This window comes from Pagrus pagrus, assembly GCF_965226575.1.
Source record: "Pagrus pagrus genome assembly, chromosome: 20".
In the NCBI taxonomy this organism is placed as follows: Eukaryota; Metazoa; Chordata; class Actinopteri; order Spariformes; family Sparidae; genus Pagrus; species Pagrus pagrus.
The window spans coordinates 3,289,775-3,305,538 of NC_140207.1; the positions used below are offsets into that span (position 1 = coordinate 3,289,775).

At 39.8% G+C, this 15,764-nt stretch overlaps 2 protein-coding genes across 19 annotated transcripts in view; one reads left to right on the plus strand and one right to left on the minus strand.

Moving 5' to 3' along the window:
- The window catches only part of LOC311249340 (E3 ubiquitin-protein ligase MSL2-like), an 83,847-nt gene that overhangs the window by 29,460 nt on the left and 38,623 nt on the right, over positions 1 to 15,764 (plus strand). Inside the window, exon 5 of one of the 16 annotated variants that reach the window (XR_014621171.1) lies at positions 10,640 to 10,890. The exons of 14 other annotated variants lie outside the window; for them this stretch is intronic. Coding sequence is in view for 1 of the 2 variants with exons in the window: in XM_084340292.1 (XP_084196418.1) it covers positions 14,505 to 14,646 (142 nt within the window). In the remaining variant the exon portion in view is untranslated. Of the gene's footprint in view, positions 1 to 10,639; positions 10,891 to 13,038; positions 14,647 to 15,764 lie in introns of those variants that run through there. One more of the 16 variants, XM_084340292.1, reaches the window with a different exon arrangement.
- On the minus strand, positions 1,365 to 8,849 carry LOC311249346 (C-C motif chemokine 5-like). 3 transcript variants are annotated; one of them, XM_084340305.1, is made up of 6 exons: positions 7,675 to 8,849; positions 7,105 to 7,228; positions 6,854 to 6,926; positions 4,145 to 6,047; positions 3,012 to 3,132; positions 2,588 to 2,663 (listed from the first exon to the last, which is right to left on the minus strand). In XM_084340305.1, exons 1-4 carry the CDS (start codon positions 7,766 to 7,768, stop codon positions 5,982 to 5,984), a joined length of 357 nt encoding a protein of 118 aa, XP_084196431.1. In that variant the 5' UTR covers positions 7,769 to 8,849; the 3' UTR covers positions 2,588 to 2,663; positions 3,012 to 3,132; positions 4,145 to 5,981. The 3 variants fall into 3 exon arrangements, with proteins under 3 accessions (XP_084196430.1, XP_084196432.1, XP_084196431.1); XM_084340304.1 differs by adding an exon at positions 1,365 to 1,973 and having other exon boundaries at positions 6,854 to 8,849; XM_084340306.1 differs by lacking the exons at positions 6,854 to 6,926; positions 7,105 to 7,228; positions 7,675 to 8,849 and adding an exon at positions 1,365 to 1,973 and having other exon boundaries at positions 4,145 to 6,343.

Below are 15,764 nucleotides of genomic sequence, written 5' to 3' on the forward strand. Positions count from 1 at the left end.
CCCACAGCCGGTTTGCATGACAGCAAACTTTGCAACCTGCACTTTCTTTCTTCTTACACATTTTTATGGATCAACAGTCCAAAACCAAAATATATTCAATATCTTTCAGAGAAGACAAAGAAAAACAGTCCCAATTGGGAAGTTGGAACCAGTAAATGTTTGCTTAAAATAAATACTATGATGATTTAAGTTTTATCAAAATAGCTGCAGATTATTTTCTGACGATCAACCAATCTTTAAGTGAACTTCAAACCGGCTTGTTTGTTTGGTTTAAAAGAGGTTTTTTTCTTGTGGAATTGAACAGTGTGTGAGAGTCTGACTGTATACAGCAGTGAACCTTTAAACTAACAGACTATCATGGAGGCTTAAATGTAGCAATTTTAATTTAATCAAAGTCAATCTATTGTCAAAAATTATGTTTTTTTATTGAAGTTGCTATACCCACTTCATCTGGATTTTTAGTTATGCATTATTGTTGAGTAGGAGGGAAATGCCAGTTTCTTTTGTACTTTTATTTCATTTAAACTTCCCTCAAAAGTTATAATTTTAGCTTGTCGGTAACCTGTCGAACCTAAATATACGAATCAGGAGAAATATCTAGAAAGTTTCACTCGCAGCCCCCCTTTCAAACTGGCTTGTTTGACAGTCAGGTCAGTGTTTGTTACAGCGTTGTCGCCATCAAGTGGAGGAAAGAGAACCTGCAGCCAAATCGTCCCAACTTAGAAAAAAGTTTAAGGAAATGTTGCAGTAAACTCACCAGTTGTCTCTGCTTTACACCAAAAGTCAAATGGTTTGGTTGATTTGATGAATTCTATACATATTTGGGAATTTGCAATTAAAGCCCAAGATCAGCCAAGACAGTTTCTGCTGTATTTATGCAGGCACTTCCTCCCAGAAACTGTGTCAAACTAAACACAAACTAGACACAGACAACCTGTTAGTGCTAGTTCAGTGCAATGTTTGGGCAGATAATGTAGCTGCACTGGATTAAATGGGAACTTGGAGGTGACGGGGTGTATTCACAATGTCAGATCCAGTCAGATCAGTGGCATTGAGACATGAGACTGATCGTTACCATAGATAAACAGACTGGAATGACATGTGATTTTATATTTCTGCTTTGTCTCGCTTCACATTGCATTGCATTATATCTTATCTTTTCTCCCCTAATGAGCCTGAAAGAGCCTCATCATTGTTTGAAGAAGTGCTCTAACGGTCATTCAAACTAATTTGTATAAAGATTCTGTTATTGGCGTTGCAGTCCTGGAGATGATGGAGCAAAACTTAATTATATTAACGACATACTTTGCAACCTGCACTGTCTTACTTCTTATACATTTTTAATCCCAATTACTCAAGTTAATATGTGCCTTCAGCTAAAATACGGAGAAAGTTTCACTCACAGCACCGTTTAAGACTTATAAGGGCTGCAACTAAGAATTACTGTAATTATTAAAAAGTCTACTGATTATTTTCTTGACACATACAAACACATGTATGTATGTGAGTGCACACATATACATACAGATGCATTCAAAGTGGAAGTGGTCACTCTGGTCCAGACAGCTAAGAATAACCCCGGCTGACTGATTATTCATCGCCTCCATTCATGTTTCTATTGTTGCCGCTCATACTCAGCACAGAAATCCCCATTCATGTGTTGTACTATACCAAGTAGACTCAAAACATGAAAAAATCACGATGCAGTCACATTTAAAAGCTTCAGTTCAGTTCAGCAGTATTTATTTTGTTACCAGGTGCATTTCCAGAAAAAAAATGGCAACTTTTCAAAGAAGCTCGTGTAGAAAATTAGCTAAAATTTTGATAAATGAAGCAATTATTAGTAAATCAGCAGAAATTGTTCTCAGTAGCTGCTTTGCTGCATCTTCTTTTTACCATTCCTCATCATCCTCATCATCCAGGACCTTGAATCTTCTTCCAGGAGAAAATTCTGGACGACAGCTTAGTTTTTTCTGAGGTGGAGAGAGCGAGAGGGAAAAGGGGAATCTGCAGTTAGACGTGAAATTCATTCTGTCCTTGTGAATTTGTTTTAGTTATCAGTTGCACTGCTTCAACACGATCCATCCACCCCTCCAGTGTCAGTTTTGGATGTGAAGGGCTCTGCGGTTGAGTTAGCAATAATATGTGTTCACCCTGCGGTTAGACTTTCAAAATAAAGCTTGCTGATCTTATGACTTGTGGACTGTCATGAATGTGGTCAGATGGTCTCGGTTTGGTTAGGTTTAGGCTCCTAAACGTACGTTTCATAATTTACCTTACGTTTACAGTACAGTTTGCCACGTCGCAAATACATAGGAATAGAAATAATGAGGAAGTTATCAGGAACAGTCCCGTAAAATAACGTGTTTCTTTATCTCCTTCTGTGAATGTGAACCAAACCTGAGCTGGATAGTTATAACAGTATTTTGTTGCGTTGGTTCTCAGTTCACCAAAATCTACACTGCCTGCTTGTAAATCACAATTTGCCTAACTGGAAACATTTTGGTAACCTGTCATCCTGCAAGGTTAGAGACTTTTGAGTTGAGCCACACTGTGACTGAGCAGAGTTTTAATTACTAATTCTTACCGTGTTGAGATCACTTAGGAGCCATTGAGCAGTTGGATTGACACAAATGGGCCTGCTGCTGCTGCTGGACACAATCCTATAAAAGGAAACAAGGAAATAAAACAACTACACATTTTCATCTTTACCGGAATGTGTTATCATTTGGCTGATGCTTATTTCTACAACCATTTTTCTCTTATACGATTAATTTAGACCTGAATGAAGCTCAAGCCTCCAGTAATGCAGTTTGTTTGGTCCTGTAACAGGGAGTGATTGTAATTTCCCATTTTAGGGTGAAAGTCTGTCACTGAATGTTGTTATGATATACGTCTCAGCCAGCTTTTCAACACATTACAGTGGTGACATTAGAGAGAGATGAATGCAGACTTCTGTCAGACTTACTGTATGCTTGTTTAAAGACATTTTTGAAGCAGGCTGTACTTACACAAAGGCATCGTGACGGCAGCCTGGTCGGTACTCCTGTTTATAACACGCCTTGATGTTATTGACCTTTCTAGTTTGGCCTTTCCCACAGCAATCATGAGCAAGAGATGAAAATGAATCAACTGTCCAAGACAATTACAGAAAGAGACAGAGAGAGAGAAATACTGTCAGTATTCAGCCATTAACCAGGTCTTTACTCATCAAGATAACAAGCATGACACACTGTCACACACTGGGGGAGGGTATGATGACCTACAGACACAGTAATCTTTAATATGTTTTATAGTTTTTTACTCATATGGACATCAGAATTCAGTTTATTTTAAAAGTATTAATAGTAATCAGTTTCGATCTTTAGTTTTCCAAAATGCACAAACAGAAATTTGAAAAAAAAGAATGTTTCCAAAAAAAGTGATATTTAATGTTTACTACAGTCGCTCTGTTTTTCTCTTTCGCGCCACGTTGTCATGTCATAGCCTCGTCAGATTTATCTTTTCACAAACATAGAAAATGTTTTGCCCTCAGTGTCAAAAATGGTATTGAATATACCGCAGATATTTTTCTAGGTATTGTGTCGAAGACAAAAAGAACAAAAGATGAAATTGACATTAAAGGTTGAACTGAAGCTTTAGCTTATGAAAAGTACCGAACATGTTTTATTAAGCATATTCCAACAGGCAACAAAGAAAACAAAAAGTTTCATATTTCAACATTTCATGCACAAGGAGTTGAAAGCTTGTCGATGTGTCATTCGTCCTTTTAGTTTGGTATACTTTTAAAAATAGAATATTTAAAATAATAACAAAACCAGTGCAACAATATAATACATGCATATATATTATAAACTTCAGCACTTCAACTTTAACAAAAATTGATACAAATATTTTTTTGGTTTTGACGTCGAATCAGCTGGACAAATTCTACTGATAAATGCTGTTAATGACAGATAGACTGCTCATTGTGTACATCAGTTTAGTGATTGGAACAAAAGACCTTTCGTATTTTACTCAATAGTTGATGAAATAGACAACCATACAGACCCATACTTACATTAAATATAAGTATTCAGTTGGACATTACCTTCTCACTCTAGTTTTCAAAACACCACTAAACACCACACATGCGGAGCTGTACCTTGTGATGCAGAGACGAGCATCACCACCGCCAGGGTGAGCAGACGAATCCAGCGGCTGGCAGAGAGACTCGTCCGCATCTTCAAACGCTGCACGGCACCAAAACTGACTCTGGATCTCAGCTCCGTTACTCACTTACTAACCCTTCAAACCCTCGAAGTCTAACAATGATGAACCAGAGAGATATGAGCTTAAATAACGCAGCTTCATGCAAAAAGAGGAACCATTTTTGTCACGAAGAACGTTTCTGGAGAGAAACACCCAGAAGATTTGTCGATTATGTCCATATATGTTCACGTTTGTTGTTTATCTCAGATCAGGGTTCATCCTCTTCAGTGTTGATTGCATGGTTACTGTTGTAACTGTTATATTCACATTTTACTGATGTTCACCTCCAAACTGAACTGTAATGACTTCATACCACTGATGAGGCCTAAAGTATGTGGACATCTTTCTGTTTCAGACACCTTCAAAAGTGAGCGTGTCATAGGCTATAAGACATCTTGACCTTTCTACAAAACGTGTCATATCACCATCAAATCTTCCATCACTTCTATCTTTCTCTTTCCAGGGTTCACCAGCATGACGGTATACACTATAAACCAGAACGTATGTTCACACCCATCCATTTACTGTGACAATAGTGTGCTTCCAGCATCGTGGCAGCTGTTTGTTTTTCTCTTTCCTGTTTCACAAAGTGTTGTGTGGAAGAACTTGACCGGCCTGAACAAAACCCCGACCTCGACCCCACCCAGCCGACAGGGGATGAGCTGGCACACTGACTCTAAACTAGACCTGATCACCAACTATACTATATCAGTGGTGGTTTTAAAATCTGAAACCAGAAAAGTGGAGGCTGATAGCAGCAGATTAATGCCCACGTTGACTGAAAGACCGACATTGTGTATTTAATTACATCTTACTTGTTTCCAATCTTTATAAAACGTCATTGACGAGCAGATCAGCTCTACGCAGAAAAAAATACCAAATTTGTGTGGGTCATAGGCTATATACTATAATGACATTTTACATTTTTCATGTAGAGACAGAGGGGATGGTGATAGAATTACAGGTGAGAAGCCATTGACTGCAGTTGGAGTCGGTGTTTCAACACTTGTAAGTGTGAAACCACTGGGTATATTTACGGAGACCTTGGGACAATTTCCAGTCATGTTAGTGGCAACAAAATGGGGTGTTTTTTTACGTGAGCTCGGGACATCTCCAGCCGTGTTAGCAGCGACCAAAACAGGAAGTTTAAGCCAAAACATGATCTCTTCCAAAGCCGACCCATGGGGCGTTTGTACCTAAACCTGACCAGACCATAAACACAGTGTACAACATAAAGAAACGTCAAGTTGCGACGTGAAGAACTGTAAAGTTTCAACAAATCCGATGTTTGAAGATACTTATATTGCCAACACTTAAGTCTGGCTGTTGTCTGTAGGTCATTTCAAGTTGTGATTGCAATTAAATAGATTATGATATTATTTTTGGGCCCATATCACAAACTTCAGTCATCAGTACAGATGATCCCCTCTGAACTGCAAGCCAAAACCAGACATCATACAGTCATACATGTTGACAAACAAGAGTCAGTCACACTTTAAATTAATTTCACATGATTTATTTTTGGTTCCAGGCTCAAAAAGAACAACTCTGCCATCACTGTTTGTGACAACTTTACAAAATAATGCCACAACGTTCTGTCGTTTTTTATCTTTATAAAATTGAATACAAAAATAACTTACATTTTAAATAGATATTTGTGTAAAAGGAATAAATAGTAAATAAGCAGAAAACGTTCTGAGCAGCTGCTTTGCTGGCGTGTTTTTTTATCATCATGCCGCATCGACCTCCTGGACTCCACTTACTGGTTCCAGATCAGGAGGACAGATCAGGGTTCCCTGCAGCATGGAGAAGGAGAGACAACAGGAAATGTACGATTATTAGGAGATACTGAGGAACTGAAACAGAAGCAGATGTATGAGGGTCACAGTCAGAGAGTACTTCTCCACAGCTGTACTCCTAATCATGCTTGTGCACGACTAGCTACCAGGTATTGGTAGAATAGTAATGTGGAGTAGAAGAAGTACTGACATAATTAAAGGGTAACTCCACCAATTTTCCACATTAAGTTATGTTTTCAGGTCTTGGGAAGTACTAATGCATGTATGAAAAAGTAAAATAAAGCCTTCTGTGGCTCCAGAGGAAGCTGCCTGTAATCTGATAAATTGCCCCCATTGATGTCACTCAGTGGCTGAGTTGCATCGTGGGTAATGTAGGCTCCAGGTTTTGAAAGGAAGAATGTGTGGAATAAAAAAGGTGATATCTCTGGTTCTTCTGTATCGATTTGTTTTTAATCTGCCCATAATGAGTCCGACAGTGCTTTTCAAATCCTGGAGCCTACATTGCCCACAATGCAACTACGCCACTTCTGGAGCCAGGAAGGGCTTTATATAACTTTGTCTTTGGTCCTGACTTTAACAGGAAAGTACTTTCTTCAGAGTTGGTTTGTTAAAATTCAGATTTGCGAGTAAAACTAACGTAGTCGACGAAATTTTAGAAACCTGTCGTCCTGCAAAGTTGGAAACAATTTTCATTCTCGAGCCCCATAAATACGACACAGTATGATGAGCCTGTAATTCACCTGCTCTGTTTTTTAACACATGAATACAGACATCATTTATTTCCTCTTTTGTTTGACTCTTACGTTCTCTATCTTGTCCTTGAGCCACACAGCATCAGGGTTGATGCACCACTGTTTGTTCCTCTTGGTTACGATCCTGAAACAGACACAAAACGAAAAGACATTTTCAAGACCTGAATGTTTGTTCGGTTATTTTGAGAGTACAACCTTGTGCAACCTAACTGAAGCTCAGGAATGTTGAAATGTGCTATTGTTGTATCCCAGGCTGAAAGATAACGTTAGAGAAAGTGTTTAAAGGTTGCCGCGCTGCTTACAGGAAGGCGTGGCGGTGGCAGCCCTCTCGTGGCTTCTGCTCGTAACACGCTTTGATTCTCGGTACCTTCCTGGAGCTGACCTTGAGACAGCAGGGTAGACTTATGATTGGACTGGAGGAATCCACTGCAACAGCAGACACACACACAGAGAAAACACTGTTATTATTCAGCATCACATCACTAGTTATTCATTCATCGGTGTAGTAAGAATGACCTGTCACACACAGGGAGGTACCCGTGAAATGTAATCACTCCCCTTCTGTTGTAGCCATAGTTACACTTCCCTGAAAAACTACTAGTACTGCTTTTTTAAGACTGAATCAATTTCTTTGAATGAAAACTGATTTGTTTTGAGGGTCAGAGGTTTAGCTAGTTATGCTTAAGCTGATAATACCAACTGAATGAACTACACTGAAATTGAATTAAATAAAACAAATAGTTTGTGACATTAAAAAAAACATTTAGTAGCCTCAGTATATTATTAATCCCATCTATGAGGGATTCAAACTCCAGAAGACAGATTTCACAAAATACAGATGACGACATTCAACGGCATGAGTTCAGTTTTACCTTCTGATGCAGAGACGAGCATCACCACCGCCAGGGTGAGCAGACAAATCCAGTGGCTGGTAGAGAGACTCGTCCACATCTTCAAATGCTGCATGGCTCCAAAACCGACTCTGGATCTCAGCTGTAAACGGCTTCGTTATCAAGTTACTAACTGCTCAACCCCCTCGAAGGCTAATGATGAATGAACCAGAGAGGTTTGATCTTATATACTGCAGCGCCAGACAAAAAGAGGAACCATTGGTGTCATGAGGAATGCTGCTAGTATGGAAATAACAATGCTGCAGGGATGACAGGACAGGGACTGACACACTCAGAGGTTATCATGTCCATATATGTTTAGGTTCAGGACTCATCTTCTTAGGACGTGGCGTTGCCATATCTGGTTTACACCCTGGCATTCACATTTCGGCAAAGTCAATATAGACACTTTTTGCTACTCATTGCACCTTTTTTCACATACGTTTGTGCGTTGTTTAAAAAAACAGAATAATATATTTAAACAAAATTACAAGCAACCTGTAGCAAGAAATGTGTCAACATTGCTGCAGTTAATACATTTTTGGTGAAAACAGCGTTAAGACCAGACTTTTTGACATCTGCTATAAATATTCATTAATTCAAATTCATATAAAAACAAGGATGATACCTCCGCCAAGGCCCAACGGTCCCCTTTAATTCAATCAAGCCTAATATAATATGAAATCAGACATCGAAATCCCCCTAAATCAACTGGGCCAAAACACCTAGTTGATTAATATGCATACCTGGCCTTAAAGCAAAATGTAAAAACAGGTATTTAAAGCCATACCATGATGTTTTCATCAAGTGATTTCTTTGCCTAAACCTATAAGCAGACCATAAGCACAGTGTTGTGATGAGGACAAATAGAAAATTGAATCTAAACAAGCGTAAAATAACAACTTAAAGAGACATTACCTTTTACCTTATCAGTGGCTTTGCAGAAACGTAGTTAGTTCACATTTATTCTGGAGTTTGAGTCGGTTTGACTCGATAGTAACTGCAGTGCCCCGTTCAGGGCTGCCATTAAGCTTTTTCTGGTAATGGCAGGTTAGCTGCTTGTCCACATATATAAATAAAATAAACTTGCAGGCTATAAACGTTATATTAGCAACAAGTGATTTTAAGGTGTTGACAAGTGGATTTTTCTTTATCTTTCTTTTTCACAACTACAGAACATCATACAGCTTTCCAGTTCAACCTGTTGGCTGTGGGCAGCAGGACCCTCCACCGGCAGTTGGAGCTAATTGGCGTTGCTGATTAAATTAATTGTGCCAAAGGTCGGACCACTAGAGGAGCTTAAATGGTCTTGGTATTTTATGTGAGCAAGAAAAGAGGAATCACCGGAACACATGGACCTGTCACAGAGACACACTATGAATAACACTCACAGACTCTCAGACCAGCTATTCTTAGCGTCCACTGTTGCCATAATAACCTCAGAAAACAGTCATTTTTGCGTGAGAAGCTGCTGAAAACTCTAAAATAGGAACTACTCACATATAAGGAATGCAGCCAGTGCAGTCTCAACACAAGTGATTACTTAGGAGCTTTTTCCACGTCTCATGGTCGTCTTCTACGAATGGAATTGGCTGTTACAGTTGATTAAAAACGTGTGCATGTTTTTCCGTGTTAGTCACAACTATATAAAAGAGAAAGAGAAACTAAAATTTAAAAAACCCACTTAAAACTCGTGTTTTTGGTGGCAGTTTTAATCCTGTATCCTGTCACAGATTTTAATTTAGATTTAATCACTTTGGTGTGCTACTGGGAGATCAGTAAAACCTTCCACAGATTTTGATCTATTAGTCTATTAGACACTTTTTGTACCACCACACATGATTTAATCTCACATATCTTTTTCATTTAATTTACTGTCATTCACGACAAAATAATGCAGCAAATCCTCAAGTTTTAAAGCTGTATCCAGAGAATATTTAGCATTTTTGAGTCTAACTGACAAAAAAACCGCATATTTTTTGCAAGGATCACTCAGCTGTGGTTATTAGGCACTTGTGACAAAGATGAAAGAAGAGTTTAATAATCAACTTCATTGTCGGAAGTGCACTGAACTGAACTGAACGCATATAAGGCAACATAGATTGTCATTTACCTTCCTGTGGAACCACCATGTGACCTTTTTTCATAAGAAAATATGTGTGGTAGTAAATGAAGAGAGAGAAATAATTATTTGATCCCGTTTGAGTTGTGCCATGAATCACACACATGATGTTTGTCAAAAGTCGCAATTTGTCATGAAACTAATCGAAAATAAAACTGTGACAGTATGTAATTATAAAAACCACACAAACAACAGTAAGTGACCACGTTTCATGTGACGTTCATCTTAACGCGTAACTGAAACCTTGCAGAGCTGGTGCTGTACATTAGCAGCTCACAGAACTGACTCCTTATTTATTGTGATTTTTTCTCTTTTTTTCTACTGTCTTTTTTCATACTTTGTCTATGCTGAGCTGACGGCCATGTTGTGTTGGTGATGCGTATTAAGCGAGACCATGTAGCTCACTGAGCTTTCACACTAAACTAACTTGTATTTTATTTTCTTTATGACAAACTGTGACTTTGACAAAAATAAAGTCCCATGGGGCACACTGAAAGGGCTGGGACTCTGCCTCTCTCTATACGCCGATACTAATATATCTGTGATGGACAAATTAAAATATAATTCCTGCTTGAACAATGACTGAGACTAGGCTGCCCAGCTGGAGCTGTCCTCAGCGGCAGCATGTGTTCATGTCCTTCACTCTCTTTTCTCCTCCCCTTCTCGTCCCATCAAAATAAAGGCTCAAACAAATGACTGGAACCAATAATCGGTTATTAAAATAGATCCTGATTAATCATATGTCAATCAGGTAATTGATTAAGAGCGGTACTTGAATGCAACAGCAACATATGGTTGAAAATGTGTGCTATTTTTATCCCTCAGATACAACCCTCAGAGTGGAAAGTCCCTGCTGGTCAGCAGCCTCAAGTCTCCATGTGTGTGACCACAATGATTGTACGGTTAATAAGAGAACAACAAAAAGAGGAAGAAAAGGGAGATAAGGGCAGCGCTGGTGCATTGATAGTATCAGTATCAAATGTTTGAGTCATGCAAGGGTGGCACTTAACCTCTCATATGTCTGTGTGGGTGCCTAAATTTTTTTGTTTTTACACATAAACTATCTCTTCCCCTTTTCACCACTTCTTTTTTCACCCTGCTTGTTATCAGATAGCACCGCACAGCATCACCACACCTATCTTCACACTTCTAAGTACACAGGAAAAAACAAGGGTGAACCAGAGAAAACATCAAGATCATGTCCTCTAATATTAATGAAAATTTAGGGGGTTTGTAATGAGATGAGATGAAGTAACACTACAATTACACACAGGCATGTCTGGTTTTTAAGGCCGATAATAAGGCTGACAATAATTTATTTATTATATTATATAAAAATGTATTATTTATTTATTATAATCAAACAGATAGGATGTACAGTATTGTGATTTTTAAGATGAAGATTTATTAATACCTGTGAGGTTGTGCATGCTATTTTTCAATTCTATGTTAATCTGTAAGTATTCAAAGAAATCATAACCTTGAGTAACACATACGCAACATCTGACTGTAGTAACGCCTGTGAGTTATCCTTCCTCAATGCTGTCATCTTCAAAGAGGCGTTAAACTGTCTTCCATGAAACCTTCCTCTGACAGTTTTGACACAAACTGTATGGTGTAATCTTAAATTGGAAAAGTGAAAAACAGTGACTGAGGAATTTGTCATGTTATAATCATAAATGAGTGGGTGCTCGTATATCGCAATGGAAGTTTTTGTCTGGGGGATCCTGCATCCGCCCGCAGTCCAAAGACATGCAGGTTAGGTTTGGATGTATTTAAATGAACAATGACTTACAACACATTATTTCCCTTTTTTAATACAAATATATAATATATATATAATATATAGTACATAAACATGTTTACACTCAAGAAGTAATTATGTAGTTTGTGTAGTGTAGTTTTTTTTGTTCAAGGTATTTTTATTAGTTATTCAGGTTATAAAAATGTGAAATATCAGATTGGTCACACCCCACAGGTACAGTAGCCCTACCCTATTTCACTGTTACAACAAGCGATTCATAAGCACATAAAAATACAAATGAGGTAAGGAGCATTTTTTTTGCGTTGGGGGATTGGTGGGTGGGCTGTGTTGGTTTCCTTCCTTGTCTTTGAGCATCATGAAAGGCACTATATGAATGAAATGTTGTATTATTGTTATTAGATATACAAGATTTAGACTTAAAGGTGCAATATGTAAGAATTGGCCACCTTGAATTCATACTCCCAGCTACTGTTAGCTTGTTAGCTCAGCTAGTTGTGCAGCTAGCCGAATCACCAGGGAAAAACGTGATGTCATGTCGTCATAGGCTACATTATAAAAGCTATAGGTCTGTTGTGTTTCATATGACTGAGCCTACAATTAGAAATATTTATTCCCATGTCATCAGTGGCGGATTTAAGAAATTTGGGGGCCAAGGCAAAGGCAGGCATGGGGCCCTCTGAAATGAGAAGACAACACACAAAACAACAGGTCAATTATACAGATACATACATTTTAACAGAATACACATGTATTATTTGTTCTACCTTTTGTCCCTCTCTTCCTGTCCCTTTTTCACGTTGTCTCTCTCCCTCATTCTGAAAACAATATTAGGATTTCATGCAACTTCAATTTTGTCTGCTCCGCTGTATCTCAGAGGCAAATACTGCACTTTCTACTCCATATCATTTACGTTGCTGGTTACATAATTCAAACCCTTCCTGCCCAGTGAAAACCATGTACCCTCAAAATGATGATTTAATGCTAATATTTGTGATAAACTGAAAGAGTCTTCCTTTGTGGCTATTAGCCTCTGAGTCCGGGCTCGTCTATTGTCAACATCCGGGGTCTGTAGGCTGATCTACTACCTCTGACCTGGAAGATGTCGTCTCTGAGCTGCGCGCGCACCCGCGACAGCGCGGCTTGTTTACCTGTAGCTGCTACTGCTAGTTTGACCCCGGATGTTGATAACGGACGAGCCCGGACTCAGAGGGGAATAGCGCTAGCATTTCATAACAAAATATTGATGAAATTAACTAGTTTCGTGGCAGATAATGCGTTATATAGAGGCTGTGTGTCGCTGCCCCGTCTCTCCCATTATATGGATATATCGCCGCTACACTGGATCTAATTTCGTCCGAACGACGCCGAATGACACCAAAGTTATCTGGGTGAGTAAATGATCATATATTTTGCCAGAAATAAGGTCCAGGTTGTAAAAAACGGTAGTTATCCTTTAAGGTAGGTTCTAGGTTATTTGGACATTTTGATGAAAGTAACAAAAAAGAAGTGTAATAAGTAATTTATTAATCCACGCAGACAGTAAAATTGTACCGTAATATATAGCTTTAAAATGAAGGTAACTAAACACATGTAATATATTGCATTTTGAAAGTAACTCGCCCAACACTGACTATACGTCCACTGTGTAAAAACACTGTGGCTCCACCTGACATGTAGATGTGGCGTCCATTGTTTTTTTAAATTAACCGCGTTGTGTGTTCTCGCGAGATCTGAGCAACAGCGCCCCCTTGTTTGTGTGTGTAAAACCGACGGGAGGTAGAAGTATACTCCGCGGCTAACGATAGCAAGGTACACAAATAGGGATTTAATTCACTTTCGGTCTTCACTGACACTGTAGGGGTCTACCGACAGCTGCGGGAGGACGTAATTTCACCTCAACCCTCGGTTTTCCTGCTACATTCCCGCCGAGGCGAGAACGCGAGAGTCCCGCTAATCCCGAGAAGAGGGACGCGGCCTGCTTTTGTAGCCGGCTTCCCGGTGCAGCTCAGCCGGCTAGCACTGTCACCAGAGCCCGGTGCTTCCGCTGGTTTATTTTTCTCTCCACCAACAGAAGCGTCGAAATAATTTTCTGTTTATATAACCACTGCCTCTTTATCAACTACCCCCCTTGCTATCGACGGCCAGCTGTCGCCGTTTCTCTCCGCGGAGGACCTTCTGGAGCCGGGGCGGCCTGTTTTGTTTTCGAGCCGCCTTGAATCTCCGTGAACAATAACACAACCATAACGAGCCTGCCGGGGCTGCACCGCCACGGAAGCCTCGGCGCCAGATAATAAATGCATCGTGTGACACCAGCTCTGGTATGGACGTGAAACCCCGGGACGAGCATGCATGTGGACTATGGATTTATCGGAGGAAACCATTGCAAACCGGAGCACTTTGTCACGAAAGCCAATGTTTGAATTTGGGAGCTGCTGCTAGCTAACCAGCTGCAAGTAACGTAAAAGGCCAGGGACGGAGGGAAGAGCGCCACACGATGCTTTGTCTAATCATAACTCACGGATTGTACGGAAACAAACCGAACCGACTTGGATGAACCGACGTTTATATGCATGCTCGGCCTCCGTGTGAATGCACTCATAATCTCCCCCGATCGAAAGAGCTGGGACGGATGGATTGGATGTGACTGGGGATGAGTAACCTCGACTGCTCCCTGCGCAGACTGCTCTATATGTGGGATTTACCGACGGGCAACTGACGCCTTCACATCCATCTATGCTCTCTTCAAAGCCACCAGACTCCGTTGACAAAAGCAGCGATTTTAGCTCGCAGAACACGGGAGTCGCCGGCGCGCCGCTGCCTCGCTCGCTCGGTTTGTTTGTGTTAAGTGTGTGACTTTGGTGTTTTGACGTATTAATACATCTTCACGGACCGGACCGGACTGGAGCCCCGGGACAGGCAGCTGAGATGAACCCGGTGAATGCGACCTCTCTCTACGTGTCCGCGAGTCGTTCGGTGCTGCAGTGCGACCCCAGAGACCCCCGGGCCCTCGCGGAGCTCTGCAAGCTGCTGCCGTTTTTCCGCCAGTCCCTGTCCTGCCTGGTCTGCGGTAAGTGTGTGTGCACGCATTTCTTACATAATCTGATTTTAATGTGATAATGGAGCTGTGCGAGAGGCAGTGTGTATTGGGGGGGGGGGGGGGATGTTTTCGGGAACGTGCGTTGTTGTCAGCTGTGCTCGCAGTGGGAGCGAACCTTTAAAAAGTGCTGCCTTCAGGGACAGTCGGAGATTTGTGAATCGGCACTAGTGATGGGAAGTAAACAAGTATATTTACTGAAGCGCTGTACGAGGTACTTCTTCTCCACTAGATTATTTACACTTTATGTTTACTTTATCTGTTCTTTTATCTCCTAATGTAGCCTCCTCTGCTTTTACAAGTCAGTGGTTCAAACAATTTTCTAATGGAAGAACATCATTTTTCACATTAATTATGATTAATCGATAATCGATTGTATCATATTCTTCCTTAATTTTTATTAAAAATGTTTTTAATATCTGCACATATTGGAAAAACATATTTGCCAATATCAGTTTATCCGTGAAAGGCCAACATCGGCCAATAATATTGGCTGGTTGGGGTCTACAAAAAAAAATTGTGCAGCCTTTTTTATATAGAAATACTATGTTTAGATAGTAGTCACCGATACGAGTTAATTTGTAAATTACATGCAAAACCCTTGATCATTTTGTAAAATAACAGTAATAATAGTAAGAAGTAATTCTAATAAACTGTACCCTTTTTAAATTGGGAAAATTAAGATTACATTTCCAAAAATATAAGTACAGAGAATGCGTTAGAATTGCAAACATTTTGCAATGACAGTCATTGATAAATGAGAAATGTATAATTAATTAAACTTAAGTTAATGCTTATTTCACTGTTAACACACAATTCAATGCCTTATAAACTATTTATTAAACAAGTGTTTGTAGCCAAGTTGCAACTGATGTTTACGAACCTTTGCTTGATACATTTATTAAAAAGTATTGGCCTTGGCATGCAAAAGATCCTATCTGCTAAATTTCAGAGATCATACTTTCAGAGAAAAATTGAACCCCCAGTTGAGGTGATGAAATCTGAAGCCGCAGTTTCCGGAGCGCAGTGAAGGCATCATAACTCAGAGCTACTCCCATCATGACACACCCCCCTCTGTGTGCTGTTTGGCA